At 47.1% G+C, this 19,947-nt stretch overlaps 1 protein-coding gene and 2 non-coding genes across 3 annotated transcripts in view; 2 read left to right on the forward strand and 1 right to left on the reverse strand.

Moving 5' to 3' along the window:
* The first annotated feature begins 13,503 nt into the window (after positions 1–13,503).
* On the forward strand, positions 13,504–13,575 carry Trnac-gca. Its single transcript has one exon. It is a non-coding gene; the product is annotated as a tRNA-Cys (tRNA).
* Positions 13,576–15,087: 1,512 nt separating this feature from the next.
* Positions 15,088–15,159, reverse strand: Trnac-gca. The gene has a single exon. It is a non-coding gene; the product is annotated as a tRNA-Cys (tRNA).
* Positions 15,160–15,237: 78 nt separating this feature from the next.
* Positions 15,238–19,947, forward strand: part of Lasp1 (LIM and SH3 protein 1) — a 42,886-nt gene continuing 38,176 nt past the window's right edge. The window contains exons 1-2 of the mRNA XM_031351254.1: positions 15,238–15,362; positions 15,750–15,965. Of these exons, the coding sequence (XP_031207114.1) occupies positions 15,897–15,965 (69 nt within the window). The 5' untranslated portion in view covers positions 15,238–15,362; positions 15,750–15,896. The remainder of the gene's footprint in view (positions 15,363–15,749; positions 15,966–19,947) is intronic.

Raw genomic sequence — 19,947 nt, forward strand, 5'->3', positions numbered from 1 at the left:
AAAAAAAAAAAGCCACTCTGTCTGTAGTGGGCAGTGGTGGTACATGCCTTTAACAGCACTCCCGAGGCAGAGGCAGGGGTATCTCTGTGAGTTCAAGGCCAGCCTGGTCTTGGATGCTCCAGGAAAGCAAGAGCTACACAGAGAAACCTTGTCTAAAAAAGCAAAGCAAAACTAAAGAAAGAAAAAGAAAAGCAAAACAAGAAATAAAAGAGAAACAGAGAAGAGCTAAGCTGTGTCTTGAGAAGATGGCATTGCCATGAACTGACAAACCAACACAGAGAACTTGAGAGGGTGGCTCTGTATCTCTGTCTCTGTTAGGGACAGTCTTTTTGGTTACAGCTCCAACCAGTGTCCCAACTAGAAAAAAGTGACACGTTATATTCTTCTCTTTCTCAGGCCCCCAGATTTAATGACCAAGGTCTGTAGAACTGACTCTTCCTGAACTGTTAAGCCAGGCATCCCACTGTCTGCCTTTGATTTAATTTAATGCTACTGCAGCAGCTTCTAAGTGGTTTAACCACAGCCTCCATTGCTTTAAGACTCTGTGCTGGCCCCTCTGGGTTTTATAGAGTAAAATTTAAGCTCCTATCTCAGTCCGTTCAACTGCTGTGAAGAGGCACCATGAGCAAGGTTACTTACAAAAGAAAGAATTTAAGTAGGGGCTTGCTTGTGGATCAAAAGTTAGTCCATGACCATCATGGCAGGGAGCATGGCAGCAAGTAGGCAGGCAAGCATAAGAACCTGCACCAGCCGGGCAGTGGTGGTGCAAGCCTTTAATCCCAGCACTTGGGAGGCAGAGGCAGGCAGATTTCTGAGTTCGAGGCCAGTCTGGTCTACAGAGTGAGTTCCAGGATAGCTAGGGCTACACAGAGACCCTGTCTCGAAAAATCAAGAGAGAAAAAAAAGAACCTGCACTAGATGAGAGTTCACATCTGACCACAGATTGGAAGCACAGAACAAGAGACTAGGCCTTGCCTGATCTTTTGGAATCTCTCAGCCCACCCCCCATTGATACACTCCTCCAATAAGGCCACACCTCCTAATCCTTCCCAAGATAGTTTCACCAACCAGGAACTCAACATTCAAATATATAAGCCTTTGTGGCTCAGTCTCATTCAAACTGCCAGAGCTCCTACCCTCAGCATTGCAGTCTCTTTCACACAGCTACTTGTCCCTCACTAACCTCATCCATCTCTCTCTCTCTCTCTCTCTCTCTCTCTCTCTCTCTCTCTCTCTCTCTCTCTCTCTGGGAGGGTTAATATTTATTTATTTTATGTATGTGAGTACACTGTAGCTGTCTTCAGACACACCAGAAGATGGCTTCGGATCTCATTATAGATGGTTGTGAGTCACCATGTGGTTGCTGGGAATTGAACTCAGGATCTCTGGAAGAGCAGTCAGTGCTTTTAACCACTGAGCCATCTCTCCAGCAACCCCATCTCTTATACCTCCCATTCCAGCAACACTGGCAACACCACCTTACCCAGGGTCCCTGGTTACGTGTTTCAGTTTTACACCTTTTTTTTCCTTTTCTTTCTTTCTTTCCTTTTTTTTTTTTTTTTTTTTTTCTTTTCCAGACAGGGTTTCTCTGTGTAGCCATGGCTGTCCTGGAACTCACTCTGTAGACCAGGCTGGCCTTGAATTTAGAAATCTGCCTGCCTTTGTCTTCTAAGTGCTGGGATTAAAGACATGCACCACCACTGCCCGGCTTCAGTTTTATACCTTATATTTGTGTACTTGATGCTGTTTTCTACTGACTACCACAGACACGGAATTAATGAATTTGCTTCACAAGCTGCCCATATGGTCTTGAACTCACTCTGTGACCTAGGCAGGACTTGAACTTGTGATCATCCTGTTTCAGCCTTCAGAGTAGTTGGAATTATAGACCTGTGCCACCATACTCAGCTTATATTCTTTTTTAACTTTTCTTTCTCTCTCTCTCTTTCTTTCTTTCTTTCTTTCTCTCTCTCTCTCTCTCTCTCTCTCTCTCTCTCTCTCTCTCTCTCTCTCTCTCTTTCTCTTCTCATTCTCCTCCTTCATCTCCTTCTCCTTCTCCTTCTTCTTCTTCTTCTCCTTTTTTGGCAAGGTCTCATTGTGTAGCCCTGGCTGGCCGAGAACAAGGTATTGTCTAAGGTATTTTCTCCAGAGTAAGTTGAGGACCAATGACTGTGACTTGCTCCCCAGACTAGAGAAAATTAAAGAGGAAAGAGAAAAAAATTAAGCAGAGGCTGGAATACAACAGTATTCTTTTTGTTTGTTTGTTTGTTTGTTTGAGACAGGGTTTCTCTGTGTAGCCCTGGATGTCCTGGAACTCACTCTGTAGACTAGGTTGGCTTCGAACTCAGAAATCCACCTGCCTCTGCCTCCCAAGTGCTGGGACTAAAGGCGTGCGCCACCACCGCCCGGCTCCAACAGTATTCTTTAGCATTAGCCAACTTCTCTTTTGTTCACCTCTCCTTCCTCCTTCTCATCATCACCCTTTCATCACCTTTATCCCTTCTTCACCAATGTCTTCTAATTCCTCTCCATCATTATCATCATCTTCCCCTTCTTCTTCTTTATCATCTGTATCAGGAACCAAATAGCATTGTTTTGGCCAAATGTCACTATTTTTTGATACAGAGTTTTCCTGTAGCTTTGGCTATGTAAACCAGGGTGGATAACCTTGAACTCTCAGAGATGCACTTGCCTCTACCCAGCGCTTGAGAGCTGGGATTAAAAGTGTGTACCACAGTCTTAGAGTTTCTATTGCTATGAAGAAACACCATGACCAAAAGCAACCTGGGGAGGAGAGGGTTTATTTGGCTGACACTTCCACAGCACTGTTCATCACTGGAGGAGGTCAGGGCAGGAACCTGGAGGCAGGAGCTCGGCCTGCTTTCTTATAGAACCCAGACCACCAGCCCAGAGACAGCACCTCCCACAATGGGCTGGGCCCTCCCCCGTCAGCCACTAAGAAAATGTCCACAGCCTGATCTTACAAAGAGGTTTTCTTAATTTCCATGCCTTCTCTCTGATGACTTAGCTTGTATCAAGTTGACATAAAACTGGGCAGCACAGCCAACTCGTTTGGTTGTCAAATACCACCTTTGATGAATTCCTAACTAATCTGCATCTGTATAGAATGGGCCAGTGACCCAGGTAAAGAAGTCCTCTGGCTCCTCATGCAGCCCCTTCCTCCTGGCTTTATTCTGTGATTGACTTCAGCGTTTTGTGAAAAAATCCTTCCCAGATTTTTTTTCCCACGGGACTTTGAAGATAAATCACCACTTTTATCTGAATGAAGTCCTTTATTGGGTTTTTATTTATTTATTTGAGACCAGGTTTCTCCATGTAGCCCTGACTGTACTCCCTCTTTAGACCTGGCTGGCCTCCAATTCAGAGAACTGTCTGACTCTACTTCCCTAGTACTGGAATTAAAGTCACGCGCCACCACTATCTGGCCTTTATTTTCTAAGTAAGGATTTTCATCAAAATAAAAATAATGTATTCTGTAACCTGATTTTGTCTTCCTTTTTTTTTTTTTTTTTTTTTTTTTTTTTTTTTTTTGGTTTTTGAGACAGGGTTTCTCTGTGTAGCCCTGGTTGTCCTGGAACTCACTCTGTAGACCAGGCTGGCCTCAAACTCAGAAATCCTCCTGCCTCTGCCTCCCAAGTGCTGGAGTTAAAGGCATGCACCACCACTGCCCAGCTTGTTTTCCTATTCTTTTATTTCAATTCTGACCAAATAATGCCTGCTTCTTCATCTTCCTTCCCAAGCAGGGCAGACACCTGTGGACGGTTGAGAAAATGGCTAGATTTTGTGATATTTCTATTTTCAGGATTTCCTCCGTGCCTTGCTCTTTTCACTTTGTCACCGTCACTCTGTACTTAATGAACATATATAACTGCTTCTTGATTTTCTCCACATGCCTTGGCTTCTCCATCCCACCAGGAAAATCCAAAACCCCGAGCCCAGATGCTCTCAGCACAAAGAACCTCAGCAGACCTGACTTACTTCCTACTTATTTGCTTAGTTATTTATTTTTGTATTTTATGTATATGAATGTTTTCTCTATGTGTGTAGAAGCACCACATGCATGCCCCTTAGAGACCAGAAGAGGGCATCAGATCCACCGGAACTAAAGTTCTACAAGAGCCCCAGGTCTTAGATATTGAGCCAATTCTCCAGCCCCCAACACTTTCTATTTGTTGGTTTGTTTACTTACTTATTTCCCTATTGGGGGATCCTGGCATTGGAGGTCCTAGGCAGGTGTATGGGAGGTCAGAGGACAACTTGAATTAGTTCTCTCCTTTCCTATGTAGGTTTCAGGGATCAAACTCAGGTCCCTAGGCTTGAGCAGTAGATGCTTTTACCAGACAAGTCATCTCATGAGCCCAAGACAGACTCTTTTATTGGCCTGGAGGTTACCAACTAGACTGTCTATGTCTAGCCAGTGAGCCCCAGGGATCTACCTATCTCTGTATTGTCATCACCATCACCACCACCACCACCACCACCATCATCATCATCATTATTTTAGTTTTTCGAGACAGGGTTTCTCTGTGTAACCCTGACTGTCCTGGAACCCACTCTGCAGATCAGGCTGGCCTCAAACTCAGAAATCTGCTTGTCTCTACCCCTTGAATGCTGGGATTAAAGGCGTGCACCAGCACTACTCTGCCATTCAACATTTTTAGTGATATTGCTGATAGAAGCAATAATAATCCAATTGGTTGAAATCGTTCATTCATTCGTTTGTTTGTTTGTTTGTGCTAGGATTAAAGGCATGCTCCACCACTGCCTAAAAACTAGATTTTTGCAGGGTGTGGTGGCTAGCATTGTTTTTCATGAACTAGGAATATACCAAAAAAAAAACTTACCAAATACATTATATTTAGACAATTTTTTAAAAAATTTATTCATTTCATTTATATAAGTACACTGTAGCTGTCTTCAGACACATCAGAAGATGGCATCGGATCCCATTACAAATAGTTGTGAGACACAATGTGGTTGCTGGGAATTGAACTCAGGACCTCTGAAAGAGCAAGAAGCCAGTGCTCTTAATCGCTGAGCCATCTCACCAGCCCCTATTTAGACAATTTAAAAAAAAAATAGATAATGCCAAGCACACCTTTTTTTTGTTTGTTTTGTTTTTGTTTTTCGAGACAGAATTTCTCTGTGTAGCCCTGGCTGTCCTGGAACTCACTCTGTAGACCAGGCTGGCCTCGAACTCAGAAATCCGCCTGCCTCTGCCTCCCGAGTGCTGGGATCAAAGGCACGTGCCACCACTGCCTGGCCCAAGCACACCTTTAATTCCAGCACTTGGGAGGCAGAGGCAGGCGGATCTCTGCGACTTCCAGGACAGTCTGGCCTTTGCAGTGAGTTCTAGGAACAGCCAAAGCCACACAGTAAGACCCTGTCTAGAAAGAAAAAAGGATAAGTAAATAAATAAATATTAATTGATTTAAGAACTATAAACATTGGGATTGGAGAGATGGCTCAGTGGTTAGGATTTCTTGCTGCTCTCCCAAGGGACCCAAGTTCAGTTGCTAGCATCCACATCTGGTGGCTCACAACCATCTCATGACCTCTTCGGCATGTCTGAAGACAGCTACAGTGTACTCATATAAATAAATAAACCTAAAAGGAAAACATCAAACTTTCCCCAAGGAACTTGAGATCATTAATCAGCAGGAAGTAGTCTAATGGTCTAATGATAATGTCATCCCTATTTTTTTTTTTTTTTTTTTTTTTTTTTTTGGTTTTTCGAGACAGGGTGTCTTTGTGTAGCCTTGGCTGTCCTGGAATTCACTGTGTAGACCAGGCTGGACTTGAACTCAAAAATCCACCTGCCTCTGCCTCCCAAGTGCTGGGACTAAAGGCGTGCGCCACCACTGCCCAGCCCTATGTCATTCCTTTTTGACCTCTGACTTTACTCAGAGATTTCTTTCCTTCCCTCCCTATCCTTTTTTTTTTTTTTTTCTCTTTTATCTAGTGTTAGGGGGTTGAAAGGGTGAAAGAAAAGGGGTGGAGAACAGTGGAGAAAGGAACACACAACGTAGCAAAAGACTGGCTTTGATCAAACAAAACAACAAAAACAATATTTAGATGTATTTATTTCTACCAGTGTTTTCTTAAAGATTTATTAATTATTATGAATAAATACACAGTAGCTGTCTTCAGATGTCTCAGAAGAGGGCTTTAGGACTGGTGAGATGGCTCAGCGGGTAAGAGCACTGACTGCTCTTCCTAAGGTCCTAAGTTTGGATCCCAGCAACCACATGGTGGCTCACAACCATCGGGTAATGAGAACTGAAGCCCTCTTCTTCTTCTTTTTTTTTTTTTTTAAAGATTTATTTTATTTATTTTTTATGTGTATGAGTACACTGTAGCTGTACAGATGACCGTGAGCTATCATGTGTGTGGCTGCTGGGAATTGAACTCTGACCCGGCTAGCTCCAGTGTAATTCACTGTAGCTGTCTTTAGACTCACCAGAAGAGGGAGTCAGATCTCATTACTTGAACTTAGGATCATTCTAGAAGAACAGTCAGTGTTCTTACCCACTGAACCATCTCACCAGCCCTCTATCAGTGTTTTTTGCATGTATATGTACCACATGGATGCCTGGTAGGAGAGGCATCAGAGCCCTGAATTGGAGTTACAGATGGTTATGAGTCACTATGTGGATACTGGGACTGAGTTTGGGCCCCCTAAAATGGCAACAAAGAGCTTTTAATTGATGAATCATCTTTCCAGTCTCCGTAGATGATTTTGTAAAAAAACTCTGTTGCCTAGGACTTTAAGTGTAGTGTACAAGACCAAAACCCAAAATACTTAGCACCCAGTTTATTGACATTAAATGTTCCCCATTAAGGAAAGTGTAGAGCCAAATTGTCTTTTGTTAGATTTCCTTATTTATTTATTTATTTATTTATTTATTTATTTATTTATTTTCGAGGCAGGGTTTCTCTGTGTAGCCCTGGCTCTCCTAGAACTCACTCTGTAGACCAGGCTAGCCTTGAAGTCAGAGATCCTACTGCCTCTGTCTCCCAAGTGCTGAGACTAAAGGTGAGTGCTACCCACCCCTACGTAGCTCTGTTTTTTAAAAATACTTGCCTGTTGAGTTAGCATATTTATTAAACATAAGACCATCTTGAGCCCCAAGTAGCTGTGTTTCTCCAAACATTTCTTCCTTTATTGACTTAGATAGTGGAGGAGCGGTGAGAGAAAAAGTCTGTACAAGCAGAAAGGTCAGACACCCAGGATGCTGTCATACAGAAAGGATACCTTCAGCCAAAGTTGAAGAAAAGGCATCCAGTACATCCTACACCATCATCTCAGAACCAGAAGACAGCCCCTCAGCCGATGCCCTGGAAAGAGCATCTTCCTAAGACAGTGCCTGCTGCTGGACACTGGGAGACCACGCTGGACACTGGGAGACCACGCTGGACACTGGGAGACCATGCTGGACACTGGGAATGCACGCTAGACACTGGGAGAGCACGCTGGACACTGGGAGACCATGCTGGTCACTGGGAATGCACGCTGGACACTGGGAGAGCACGCTGGACACTGGGAGAGCATGCTGAACACTGGGAGACCACACTAGACACTGGGAGACCACACTGGTCACTGGGAATGCACGCTGGACACTGGGAGACCATGCTGGACAATGGGAGACCATGCTGGACACTGGGAATGCATGCTGGACACTGGGAGAGCACGCTGGACACTGGGAGACCATGCTGGACACTGGGAATCCATGCTGGACACTGGGAATCCACGCTGGACACTAGGAACCCACGCTGGACACTGGGAGACCATGCTGGACACTGGGAGAGCACGCTGGACACCAGAAATCCACGCTGGACACTGGGAGACCACACTGGTCACTGGGAATGCACGCTGGACACTGGGAGACCATGATGGACACTGGGAATCCATGCTGGACACTGGGAATCCACGCTGGACACTAGGAACCCACGCTGGACACTGGGAGACCACGCTGGACACTGGGAGACCACGCTGGACACTGGAAATCCACGCTGGACACTGGGAGACCACTCTGGACACTGGGAATCCATGCTGGACACTGGGAATCAACGCTGGACACTAGGAACCCACGCTGCACACTGGGAGACCACGCTGGACACTGGGAATCCACGCTGGACACTGGGAGACCATGCTGGACACTGGGAATCCACGCTGGACACTGGGAGAGCACACTGGACACTGGAAGACCACGCTGGACACTGGGAATCCATGCTGGACACTGGGAATCAACGCTGGACACTGGGAGACCACACTGGACACTGGGAGACCACGCTGGACACTGGGAGACCACGCTGGACACTGGGAGACCACACTGGTACTGGGTGCTGCTCTGCGGTACTCCTCTGGTGAATGGTGGATTTCCCCAGGCTTTAGTGGCTACTAGGGAAACTATTTCCAAGCATTAGAAGGAAGATGAGTGGATGAGAAGGAAGAAAGGAAAATGCAACTGTCCTTGGGGCTCCACCTTGAGCACCATAACTGAACTGTGAAAAAAGCCAACATCATTCTGACCTAAAAGGAATAAGAGTTTATTCAGGAGACAAACACAAGTGACCATGGCCAGAGAACAGATTCAGTTTATTCTCATTGCCATGTATGATGTATTTAATATGATGGCAAATCTGTAAAAGTTTTATAGAAATAGAACAAAGTAAAGGTATAAATCAAGACTTTTTTTTGGAGAGGGATATGTTTGTTTTGTTGTTCCAGAATTACAGGCATGTGCCATCATGTCTGGTTCTAATATTTTTAAAAGAGATTGGTGAAAATCCCTGGTAGATAGGTTCCATCGAAGAGGGAAGCCTCTTTGAAAAGATCTGGAAAGTTTCCTGATGACATTCTTAGCCTTCGATTGGTGGGGTCTGTCCCTGCATTCCACAGGGGTTTATCTAATAGTCACAAGGATGTGTGGTCATTCATAGACAGCCACAATGAGTGGCTACTTAGAGAATAAGATAGCTGAGCAGAATTTGGCTGTGACCTGCAACATTCCAACTGTCCATTAGCATTAATATCTAATCAGCAATCTTCGAATGTTTAATGCAGGAGCAGCTTTTTTGCTGAAACCTCAGGTGATGTGTTAGCTCTTTAGGAAGTCAATATCTTCCTCCTAAATAGTAAAATATTTCTTTTTTTTGTTTTTTTTTGTTTGTTTGTTTGTTTTCAAGATAGGATTTCTCTGTGTAGCTGTGGCTGTCCTGGGGACTCTCTCTATAGACCAGGCTGGCCTTGAATTCAGAGATCTGCCTGCCTCTGCCTCCCAAATGCTGGGATCAAAAGCATGTACTACCACTGTCCAGTTTATTATTTTACTTTTTTTTTTTTTTGAGACAAGGATTCACTGTGCATTTCTAGCTGGCCTGAAACTCTATGTAGCCCAGGCTGGCCCCCACAGAGATCTGCCAGCCTCTGCCTCTTGAAATTGCTAGAATTAAAGACGTATAGACCCCCCCTTTTTTTTCTAGACAGGGTCCTTATGTATTACAGGTTAGCTTTAAACTCTCTGAACTTGAACTCTTGGTGCTTTGGCTTCCAAGTGCAGGCATTGCTGCTGTGCACCTCAAACCTCAGTTTCGCAGCAATGTTTTGTGTATTTGTTTAGTTTTGAGATTGTTACTTAGTTACAACCTTCCTTCCTTTCCTTCACTCCTAACCTTCTCCTACACCCTCCCTGCTCTCTTTCAAACTCTTTTGCTTCTTTTTCCATTATTATTGCAAGCATATGTATACTTGTAGATACATTTTAAGTTCCTAAATATAAACTGTTGTGTCCAATCCATAAAATGCACCCATGTTTTTAGGCTTACCATTTTGAACTGGACAACCGATTCATTTGCTCATCCCTGGGGAGCTCAACGCCCTCCCACCTCCAGTTTCACTCAGTTGCCTGTAGTTCTCTTTGTATGGTTGAGGTCTTGAGTGGTTTTCCATGCTCAGTTTGGCGTATTTGCTGGTATCCTTGCTCAGCTCACATTTGAGTGGTCATATCGGTGAGACTTTATGGGTATCACTTCTGATGTTGCTAGGAGACACAAGCTCACAGCAAACCCCCTACTCCTCCGGCTCTTACAATCTTTCCATCTATCTTCTCTTCTGCAATGCTGTCTGAGGTTTAGGTGCAGGAGGGTTTGGGGCACATATCCATTGGCACTGGGTTCCACAATGCTGCCTTTTGATTGGTGGTGTTTTCTGTAATGGTCTCAGTTGCAAAGAGAAGTTTCCTTGTGTCAGGGTGAAGATTGCACTTTTCTGAGTAACAGCCTATGAGAGCACTGGCCTAGCATGTCTCACAGCTCTGAGTTCAACTCCCAGGACAAAGCCTTGGGCTCATCATCAAAGACCTGTCTTAGATGTTCTCTCTGCATTTTGGTTGTGAGTACTTCTTACTTGGAACATGTATCTTTTTTTTTTTTTTTTTTAATTTAATGTATGTGAATGCACTGTTGCTGTCTTCAGACACACCAGAAGAGGGCATCAGATCCCATTACAGATGGTTGTCAGCCACCATGTGCTTTCTGGGAATTGAACTCAGGACCTCTGGAAGAGCAGTCAGTGCTCTTAACAGCTGAGCCACCTCTCCAGATATGTTCACTATTTTAAAGTATATTGAGAGAGAGAGAAGAGGTGTGTGTGTGTGTGTGTGTGTGTGTGTGTGTGGGTGTGTGGGTGTGTCTAAGTCTGAGGACAACTTACAGGAACTGAAATTTTCCTTGCACTATGTGGCTCCTAGGGATTGCATTCAAGTCCTCAGGTTTCATGGAAAGCACCTGCTAAGCCGTCTGGCCCACCTTACCTCTGTGTGGACTGTGTGTTTCTTGAGCACAGGGATTACACTGTGTTCTTTGTGTCCTCCAAAATCCTTGCTTGGCGCACTATCTGGTTCACCTCGAGCATTAGGTTGTACTTCCTTGTCAATCTAGAGGCCAAGTAACTTGAGTTATAATATCATTCCACAATCACACCTAGTGGCTGAGATTGTTGCGGAAGGACACTTGTCTGTGCCAATCTCCCTATTTCTAAATGTTTTATCTAGCATCCCTATACCTCTTTCACCCAAGTATGTTCACCTTTTTCTTTTCCAGCACGATCACACCACAGTTTCTCCTGTCTTGTGTCTGCTACACTCTTTCCTCTTCCAAGATCTTCCCCTTCCTCTTCCCTCATTCAGCTGAAGAGCTTGCCAGTTCCTTTCTGCAGAAAACAGATGCTGTGCTGTGCTGTGCTGTGCTGTGCTGTGCTGTGCTGTGCTGGTAAACAGGACCTACTGGTAGATTTGCCAGCATATGCTATGTGTTAGAAATAAACACAGCAGCCAGGTATGGTGGCACATGCCTTTAATCCCGGTACTCTGGAGGCTGATGCAGGTGAATCTCTGTGAGTCGGAGGTCAGACTGGGTCTACAGAGTTCCAGTACAGCCAGGGCTACAATAGAGAAACTCTACCTTGAAAAAAAAAATCTAAAAAGAAATAAAGAAAAGAAAAAGAAATTCAAACAGCTTGCCAATTTCAAGTGACCTACAGAAGTTAAGCCAATCTTCTGATTGAGTCAAACTCAGCAGCCTTCTGAGATAACAGCTTTCTTATCAAGTAGAGTAGCATCTATGTAGTGGAAATGACCAGAATTGTACTTTTGGACCAGACCTTCCAAATGAACTCTAACTGTATTCTCAACATCTGCCTCAAATTCTACCCAATGTCTCCTCTCTGTGTAGCTCAGGGTGGAAAAGTGATGCTGAACTCCTGAGTTTGATTCCCCGTCAGCTCATGTTGGTACTGGATGCTGATCTGGGGTACTCCTCTGGTGAATGTGAATTTTCCCAGGCTTTGGTGGCTAACTAGTGAGGCTGTTTCTGTGGAGGAGGAAGAAGGAAGGGAGGAAGGAAGGAAGGAGGGAAGGAAAGAAGGGAGGAAGGAGGGAAGGAAGGAAGGGAGGAAGGAAGGGAGGAAGGAAGGAAGGGAAGAAGGAAGGAAGGAAGGGGGAAGGAAAGAAGGGAGAAAGGGAGGAAGGAAGAAAGGAGGGAAGGAAAGAAGGAGGGAAGTGAGGAAGGGAGGAAGAAAGGAGGGAAGGAGGAAAGGAAGGAAGAAAGGAGGAAAGGAAGGAAAGAGAGAAGTAGGGAAGAGAAGGAGGGAAGAAGGGAGGAAGGAAGAGAAGAAGAAAGGAAGGGAGGAAGGGAGGAAGGGGGAAGGAAGGAAGGGAGAAAGGGAGGAAGGGAAGAAGGGAGGAAGGAAGGAAGGAGGGAGGGAAGGAAGGAGGGAAGAGAGGAAAGAAGGGAGGGAGGAAGAGAGGAAGGGATGGGGGAGGAAGGAAGGAAGGAAGGGAGGGAGAAAGGAAGGGACAAAGGAAGGAAGGAAGGAGGGAAGGAAGGAGGGAAGGGAGGAGGGAAGGGAGGAAGGGAGGAAGGAAGAAGAAAGGAAGGAAGGAGTGTAATAGTGGTGCAATGGTGGTGACCTCTTTAATCCCAGCACTTGGGAGACAGGCTGATCTCTGAGTTGGAGGTCAGCCTAGATCCCTGTCCTTGAATGTCTATCCAACTTGAAATGTCCTTGTGGTAATTTCCTGAGAATCTTGCTTTTAGCATATTCACATATTGGCAGGGTTTTGCTATCTAGCCAAGGCTAGGCTTGAACTCTTAACATTCTGTCTCAGCCCACCATTACAAATAATTTTGTATATATGTATGTATGTATATATGTAGTTTCTCATTTTCACTGAGTATCTATTTGGTTTTTTTGCTTTGTTTTGTTTTTTCGAGACAGAGTTTCTCTGTGCAGCCCTGGCTGTCCTGGAACTAACTCTGTAGACCAGGCTGGCCTTGAACTCAGAAATCTGCCTGCCTCTGCCTCCCAAGTGCTGGGATTAAAGGCGTGCACCACCACCTCCCGGCTGAGTATCTACTTGTTAATTCACTATGCCTTTATTTCTAGTCTGTCTCTAGGACACTAAACTCATAGCAAGCCAGAATCTGTGTTTTGGTTAAAACTTTGTGCCGCCTCTTGATGGGGTGACATAGTGCTCTATGAATTAAAGAGAAAATTTTTGACAATATGTAAGCTAGGAATGCCATCCAGTGGATGTTCTGATTGAGGTGGGTCTGATTAAGGTGGTGATTAATTCTGGCGAGAGCAGGGGACAGTTTTGCAAATTAGTAATTTAAATTCTTGGTTTCAAATTGTTGGTGTTTTTTTTTATTTTTTTGTTTTTTGGTTTTTTTTGAGACAGGGTTTCTCTGTTTAGCCTTGGCTGTCCTGGAATTCACTCTGTAGACCAGACTGGCCTCGAACTCAGAAATCTGCCTGCCTCTGCCTCTTTTTTTTTTTTTTATCTTAAATGTATGTCTTTTTATTGCTTCAATTCAATATAATTTAGCAAAACGCTATTAATTTTAAATGAATAAAGACTTTTCAGTGAAAAAAAGCAAACAAGTTATGTAAAAAGAATTTTGTAGCCTTCTGCCAGCAGAGGGGGTATAGCTCAGTGGTAGAGCATTTGACTGCAGATCAAGAGGTCCCCGGTTCAAATCCGGGTGCCCCCTGGGCTGGTGTACATGTTTTTCCTCAGTTTCTCCACTCAGTTATTTCCAAATCCAAACTATCCCAATGTTCCCCCTTTGAATGAAGCCATCTCTAACACAATGGCAAGTGAGGTATGGAATAAGGAACATTTTTTACCCAGTTTGTATCCCGACTCAAAAAGCTAGGGATGAATCCAGAAACAATGTTTATATGCTTGCCTACTTTAAGATATATTACAGGCACTGTTGCAGATCTGTTAATCCCAGCACTTGGAAGGAGGCAGGAGGATCAGAGTTTAAGAGTAGCCTTGGCCTATATATCAAAATTGAGGCCAGCCTGGGCTACATGATGCTCTGTTGGGGGAAAAAAAAAAGATAGTCTAAAGATAATAAAAACTGAGTGTCTTCTCTGAGAATTTGAGGCCTGAACAAGTACAAGTTCAAGGCCCAGTGTCAGGAAATGGAGACTCGCTACTCTGGTATTTCTGTGCTTTGCCCTGAAGCTCTGCTGTCCCCTTCCTTGTTCCGCTCAGCAGAGAACAGTAATGGGAACTGGGAGGGAAGGCATGCGAATATTCCCCAGGGGTCCTGGGATGACACAACCAGATTCCGTGTTTAAAATATCACAGCCACACCCTGGCCCAGGCAGCATGCCTTTCTCTGTCTCTTTTCTTTTTCCTTTTTTTGGGCAAAACCCAACTGAGGGGGCCCGCCCTTGCTTCGCTGCTCACAGAGATTTCTTCCAGACCAGATACCCTGAAGCCATACACTCAGCAGCTGGATACCTGTTCCCTGTTGAGGATTTGAAACTTGATAGCGTTGTGGTAACACTCCAGTGATCCTCAAAGAGCGGTCCCTGGGTCCCTGAATGATTTACCTGACAAATCCGCCAAGGCCTTCCTCGGGATCGCCACAATGGGAAACTGGGGATGTTTTAATTAGCCCCCCCCCCCCCCAGGTCACTCTAGAGCAGGCACAAGTGTGAACACCACTGCATTCATTTATATTACTTGGCTTTGGGGTCTTGTTCTTTTGGACCGAAGGGAGCTGATGGGTGTTCATGGGCCAGTTTCACGTTCTTGAAGCGCTTTTACTCGGTCCACCTCACCAAGTAACAAGGAAGCGTATGTATGTAGAATAACAAAGAATGCAGAATGAAACGAGTAGGGAAAAGAAAGCTTAGGTTGGAGAAGGCTATGTCCGCGAGTTCCCCTTTTTTGACCCATCCTTACCCTCACCGGACACATACCGCCAACCTGGGGAAGTGACCTTGGCTGCCGAACCCAAAGCGTGGAGCCACCCAATTCAAATTCACAAGCATTACCATAGGCAGAAATCTCCAGGACTCTGGCGCCAGTCAAATGAGATCGTGCAACTTCTGCTTGGCACGAGGCAAAACGAAGGCTTTTCTGCCCAGGTTTAAAACGAGGAGTAACCTTTATCTTTTTACCTGGTTTAACCCAGGGTCGAAACAGGATCACATTTGTGGTGAAACGTATTTTTATTTGTCATTGAAGGGAGGAAAAGACTCTGAGGGGGCACCCGGATTTGAACCAGGGACCTCTTGATCTGCAGTCAAATGCTCTACCACTGAGCTATACCCCCGCACGGCCACGCTGCTTGTAGCAATCTCTTTTCAGTATTGGGAGGCTGTTGCAGGTAGCCTGAGGGCAAGAGAAAAGAATGGAAGAGCAAAGGCGGCCAAGCTGAAAGCAGAGGATGCCTGGATCCGGAGAACCCACGGGAAAGCAGCAGCGCCGAGGCGCGGGGAGGGTGAACGTCCGGAGGGGCTGAGTCTAAAGGGACAGGTACCAACGTGGGAGAGGATGTGGGCGGGAAGGGAACTAGCTGGGGGACGGGGCGGGGCAGGGGGTGGTTTCCCCGCAGGTTGATGCTGGGGACCCATGCGTCTGGAGAATCTCTCCTCTCCCCACTCTCGTCGGGTGCGTGGGGTTGACCCTTTCATGGGAAGTCGGACTCTGCCACAGTCGCGTCTGTTTCTCCGGCGCGGGAAGGGCTGTCCTCGGTCGGGGAGCCCAGGGGCACGTGCACCTCCGTCCCGCAGCCCTCCCTGGAACCCGCCCCCACGCAGCTCCACGTCGCCCGGGGAGCGCGCTCGGTCGCGCGCGCCTCTTTCCGCGCCCGAGGCGCGTCCCCGCCCCAGCCAGTGCGCTCCTCCCCACTGTGTTTATTAGGGGAAGGAGGGCGGAGGCGGAGGCCAGTTCCCCAGTTCCAGTCGCCGTCGCCTGCACAGTTGCAGCCGCCGCCTCCCACGAGCTCGCCCAAGGAAAAGGGAACGCGCGCGAGCACCGGCGTCCCCGCCCCAGTCTTTCCCCGGAACCATGAACCCTAACTGTGCCCGGTGCGGCAAGATCGTGTATCCCACGGAGAAGGTGAACTGTCTGGATAAGGTGAGCTCGGGTACCGGGCGCCGCGAGCTAGCCAGTGCTAGTGCAGCTCTCGATCGGGGGAAGAAAGAGGGACTGGGTCTTTTACGGGCTCTTCCCTGCGATCCCCAGAGCTGGGAAGGAAGGCGAGAGGAGACTTGGGATGTGGGGACAGACCCCAGTCTGGAACCCCGGAGGGTAGGTCCAGGGCGAGGTGGTGAGCAACCACCGCTGGAGAAGGATGGGCTCTGTGCATCCGGGTTGGGAGGCTGAAAGGGCGGGAGAGCAGCAGGGAACCGGGTTCCCCCGGGTGTGTGCAGGAGGTTAGGGGTACAGTCCCGCCCCCCGGGCCGGGAGTGTGCGAGGAGACGGCCGCTCCCTTTCCCCGCGGCGGCCAGCGCCAAGTAGGCGGAAGCGCGGGGCGCTGGGGGAGGGGGCGGCGGGGGCGGGGCGGAGGCTGGGGCCAGCGCTACCCGCCCGGCTTGGGCTGCTGGTAGCCTGGCTTCCTGGCTTGGAAGCTGCGTCGGGTCCTTGGTCTAGCGAGTGTCAATTGGGGTGAAAGGGATTTAGGGGCAGCACTGGGATCTCATTGCGAGACCCCCTCTTTTGAACGACCTGCTGGTCCCCTCCTTGCTGGTTCCGTGGTTGGGGAACCCGCAGACCTCCTTCATAGCTTTCCCAACCCCCAATTCAAATTGCAAGCCACTCCGGGTGCTCGGCTGCCCAGTCGGAGCTGGGCGGGGTGGGGAGTGGGGAGGACGCTTCTCGGAGATCTGAAATTGTGCTCAGCCTGGAGACCGGCTTAGAGAACAAAGAGCTAACTTTTCAGAGCTGTTTTCTCCGATGGAGGGTGGGATTGGCCGAGTTCTAGGGAAGCAGAGGAAAAGGGTTTTTTTTAAGAGGAGGGAGAGGGTAGCCTTCTGGAAATTAGCTGGCCCCTAAGCGGCTCTAACGCATCCCCCGGCCCAGGCTGGACCCGAACATCTGTTTGCCATTACACTTTTGCAAGAGGGGCTGAAGAGTAGATCTGGGTGTTTCCGGTACAGTTTGAGGTGGGACCCTCCTGCCTTGCTCTGAACCCCCAAAGGTCTAAGGCAACCCGTCTCTTTTCTGTGTCCCCCTCTGCAGGGAAGCCTTTTGGCTCCTAAGAGATACATTGTATCTAGCTCTCTAAGCCAGGTCTGAATTTACCTACTCCCACCTTTATGGCTGAACTGGACGGAGGCAGGCGCCTGAAAGAGGCGATCTAGTTTTGTTGGAAATGGATACTTTGTTGGATACTTTGTCTCTCCGGGCTAGGTTTGGCACCTTTGGACAGCCCCCACACACCCGCCCCGGTCCAGGTCAGGAGGTGGGGACTTGTGGTTTTGAAACATTTGAACTTTTTTTCTGAGGATAGAGACCTGGGGCTTGGCTAGGTACCAGGATAGGAGGAGCTTAAGGGAAGGTAATGGCCTGCCCAGTCACTGTACCAGCCCCTGGACTTGTGCTTGGCACTTCTAGACGAAGACCACCCCCCAAAAAAAAGAAACCCCGTCTTTACATGAGGGTCTTTGTCGTCCCTAGGATCAGATATTTTGAGTCCTGCATTTGCAGCGCCCTGGGCCAGCGAGTGGGCTCCGTTATGGTCTCCAGTAATGAATGGGGAGGGGCAATGAATGATGGGAGAATTTGCTAGCTTGGGGGGTGGGAGACTTGGTCCTAGGCCCAGGTCTGTGCCCATCAACTTTATGAATGGTTCTGGGCCTCAGTATTCCCTGTCTGTCACCAGTGGGTATGGATGATGTCATTGCCTTAGAGGTGGACAGTGCAAGGAGTGTGGTCAAAGCTGGCCTTTCCTCTCTTTTCTGTCCAGCATTCCCATCACTTGCCTTGTAAAGACCTTCAGCGCTGTGTCACAGGGAAGGGGGTGGGGATTTTGTGTGATAACTTGTCCCGGCTAGAAGAAGATATATTCAGGTCAGGGTTGCCCTGGGAAGTGGGAGTGGGTGATTTCTTCCTGGTTTTAGAACTCCCCCTAGCGGAAGTGGCCCTGGAGAGACGTCTGCCATCCACACCCCTCCCCCGCCCAGACTGGAAAATCCAGGTATTCTTCTCTTCCTTCCATGCCCTGCGGGCACATTGAAGCTAGCACTGGAACCATGAAGAATGCTGGGCAGAGACCAGGGTATGGGCAAAGTTCAATCCCATAGGCATGGTTGCTACCCAACTTTCCAAGGCTTCTCTACAGTCGGGGAGAATCAACTTAGACTGGCCCCATTTCCTGCAGTCCCCTATGGCATGCAGCCTGCAGCCTGGCTAGAGCATAAGCTGTTCTTAATGTTCAGTCTTTTCTCCTGCCTTATCTCTCAAAGGCATAAGTGGATAAACCTTGTCACCAATGAAGGCCACTCTGTCCCCAATCCATAGTCCTGGCTGGAGTGCTCTATCTGCTGGATAAATATGGAGTGCTGAGGAGGGTGTTTGAGGAAGGAGGTGGAGGTTTGCTCCCTAGAGGGTTTCTGGGATTAGAGCAGGAAAGAGAAACAGGGTGACCTCATTCATTTAACAAATATTTATTGAACACTTACTTTGTATCCAGTGACCTACGCTGTTGCGAATCTTGCCACATCTTGCCACATCTTTCTCTCGCTTTCTCCCTCAGCTTCTAAAAACAGGTGGGGAAGGTCACCAAGGCTAGGTAGGGGCTCTGTCACTGACAGTTGCTTTGGAATGTCCAGTTCCAGAGGACTTCTTGCCATGAAGGGCTCTGTGAGTGTACCCTCAAAGGGAACAAAGTCTGTGCAGCTGTGAAGAGCATTTTTTTGTTATTGTTGTTGTTGGTTTTATTTTATGTGTGTGGATGTTTGCCTACATGGATGTCTGTGCACCATGTGTGTGTCTGGTGTCTGAGGAGGCCAGAAGTAGTGTCGGATCGCCTGGGACTGGAGTTACAAAATACTGAGAGAGCCACCACGTGGGTTCTGGGAACGGAACCAGGATCCTTTGGAAGAGAAGCTTTTTCTCTGAAGCACTGAGCTGTCCTTCCAGTGCTCACCGCCCTCCCCCCCACTTCCACCCTCAGGTTTTTGTTATTGTTGTTGTTAAAAGTTTAGAATACTGTGCCATCACTACAAGACCGTCCATTCATATTCAGGTACTACTTACTTCAGTGGACTGAGCTGGCCAGCCTCAAAGTCCAGAAGGTATAGCTCCAGTAATCTGAGCCCTGTAAGCCAGTGTGTCCAGCCTTTTGACATTGGGACAGGACACTGTCATCTACAAAGGTCTCTAAAGAGAAATATACAACCACGTTGCTCAAATTGCAAAAAAAAAAAAAAAAAAAAAAAAAAATTCTTAAAATATTTTAAGTAAGTTACAGTGTTGTAGTATTGGGCTACATTCTGGCTGTACCCAGTTCCCTGGCTTTGGTTTGGAATATGACTGCCTAGAACTGGAGGCTGATGGATGGGATGTCCCCTTCCTTTTAGCCAAGTTTTATCTTTCATTTTTAAAATCCTTCTACTAGCCGGGCGGTGGTGGCGCACGCCTTTAATCCCAGCACTTGGGAGGGAGGCAGAGGCAGGAGGATCTCTGAGTTCGAGGCCAGCCTGGTCTACAGAGTGAGTTCCAGGACAGCCAAGGCTACACAGAGAAACCCTGTCTCAAAAAAAAAAAAAAAAGAAAAGAAAAGAAAAGAAAAAATCCTCCTACTACCTCAGCTTCCTAAGTGCTGGGATTATAGTCATATGTCACTATGAATTACAAAGTGGATTTTTTTTCATTTTTTGCAACAGTGTCTTGTATAGCCCAGGTTACTTTTGAATTCCAGATCCTCTTTTACTTCCCCTTCCCAAGTGCTGGGATGACAGATGAGTTTTGCCTTGCTGAGGACTCAGCCCAGGGGTTTGTCCTTGCCTGTTAGGCAAAGCCCTTTACCAACTAAGCTACTGTCCCGGCTTCCAAAATTCTGGCTGCCTAGGTCTTCTGCTGGAATATTTGCAAATATATATATATATATATATAT

The sequence above is a fragment of the Mastomys coucha genome, unplaced genomic scaffold (assembly GCF_008632895.1).
Source record: "Mastomys coucha isolate ucsf_1 unplaced genomic scaffold, UCSF_Mcou_1 pScaffold5, whole genome shotgun sequence".
Lineage (NCBI taxonomy): Eukaryota > Metazoa > Chordata > Mammalia > Rodentia > Muridae > Mastomys > Mastomys coucha.